This window comes from Myotis davidii, unplaced genomic scaffold, assembly GCF_000327345.1.
Source record: "Myotis davidii unplaced genomic scaffold, ASM32734v1 scaffold609, whole genome shotgun sequence".
Taxonomy (NCBI): Eukaryota; Metazoa; Chordata; class Mammalia; order Chiroptera; family Vespertilionidae; genus Myotis; species Myotis davidii.
In genome coordinates, this window is record NW_006300164.1 from 538878 (window position 1) to 539496 (window position 619).

General features: G+C 66.2%; 1 protein-coding gene across 1 annotated transcript in view; it reads left to right on the forward strand.

Annotated features, from left to right (window-relative positions):
• Positions 1–229: 229 nt before the first annotated feature.
• The window catches only part of TRAF2 (TNF receptor associated factor 2), a 30313-nt gene continuing 29923 nt past the window's right edge, over positions 230–619 (forward strand). The window contains exon 1 of the mRNA XM_015572332.1: positions 230–611. Coding sequence (XP_015427818.1) covers positions 424–611 — 188 coding nt within the window. The 5' untranslated portion in view covers positions 230–423. The remainder of the gene's footprint in view (positions 612–619) is intronic.

The window sequence follows — 619 nt, forward strand, 5'->3', positions numbered from 1 at the left end:
TGAGAGAGGCAGCTTGGCAGAGTGGCCACCTCTGGGCACTGCAGGCTGGTGCCCGACCCATTGTAGGGGCTGTCCACGCAGCGTCGGAGTTAGTGTGGGACCCTCAGGAGGCCGGCACCGCCGGGCACTCGCGTTGGCGGGAAGGGGAGGGGAGCCCACTGGCCAAGGCGCTGCGGTGGGCGTGCGGATGCCAACCATGTGGCGTGGGCAGGTCGCCACACCTGCTAAGCCTTGGTTTCCGAGTTTGTGGTGGCAGATGGGACCCTGTCAGAGTCATGCTGCTACCAGTCGGCTTGACCAGTTAGAGTCCTGCCCACCAGGCCGGCACTTCCCGGAGGATGACTGCGGAGCCGGGCGCCGCTCGACTGCCTCGACGCCTCTGTTCTTCCTCAGGGCTTGGCGTTCTCGGGGGACACGACGTCCATGGCTGCGGCCAGCGTGACCCCTCCCGGCTCCCTAGACGTGCTGCAGCCCGGCTTCTCCACGACCCTCCTGGGGACCAAGCTGGAGGACAAGTACCTGTGCTCAGCCTGTAAGAACGTCCTGCGCAGGCCCTTCCAGGCTCAGTGTGGCCACCGCTACTGCTCCTTCTGCCTGAGCAGCATCCTCAGGTAGGGGC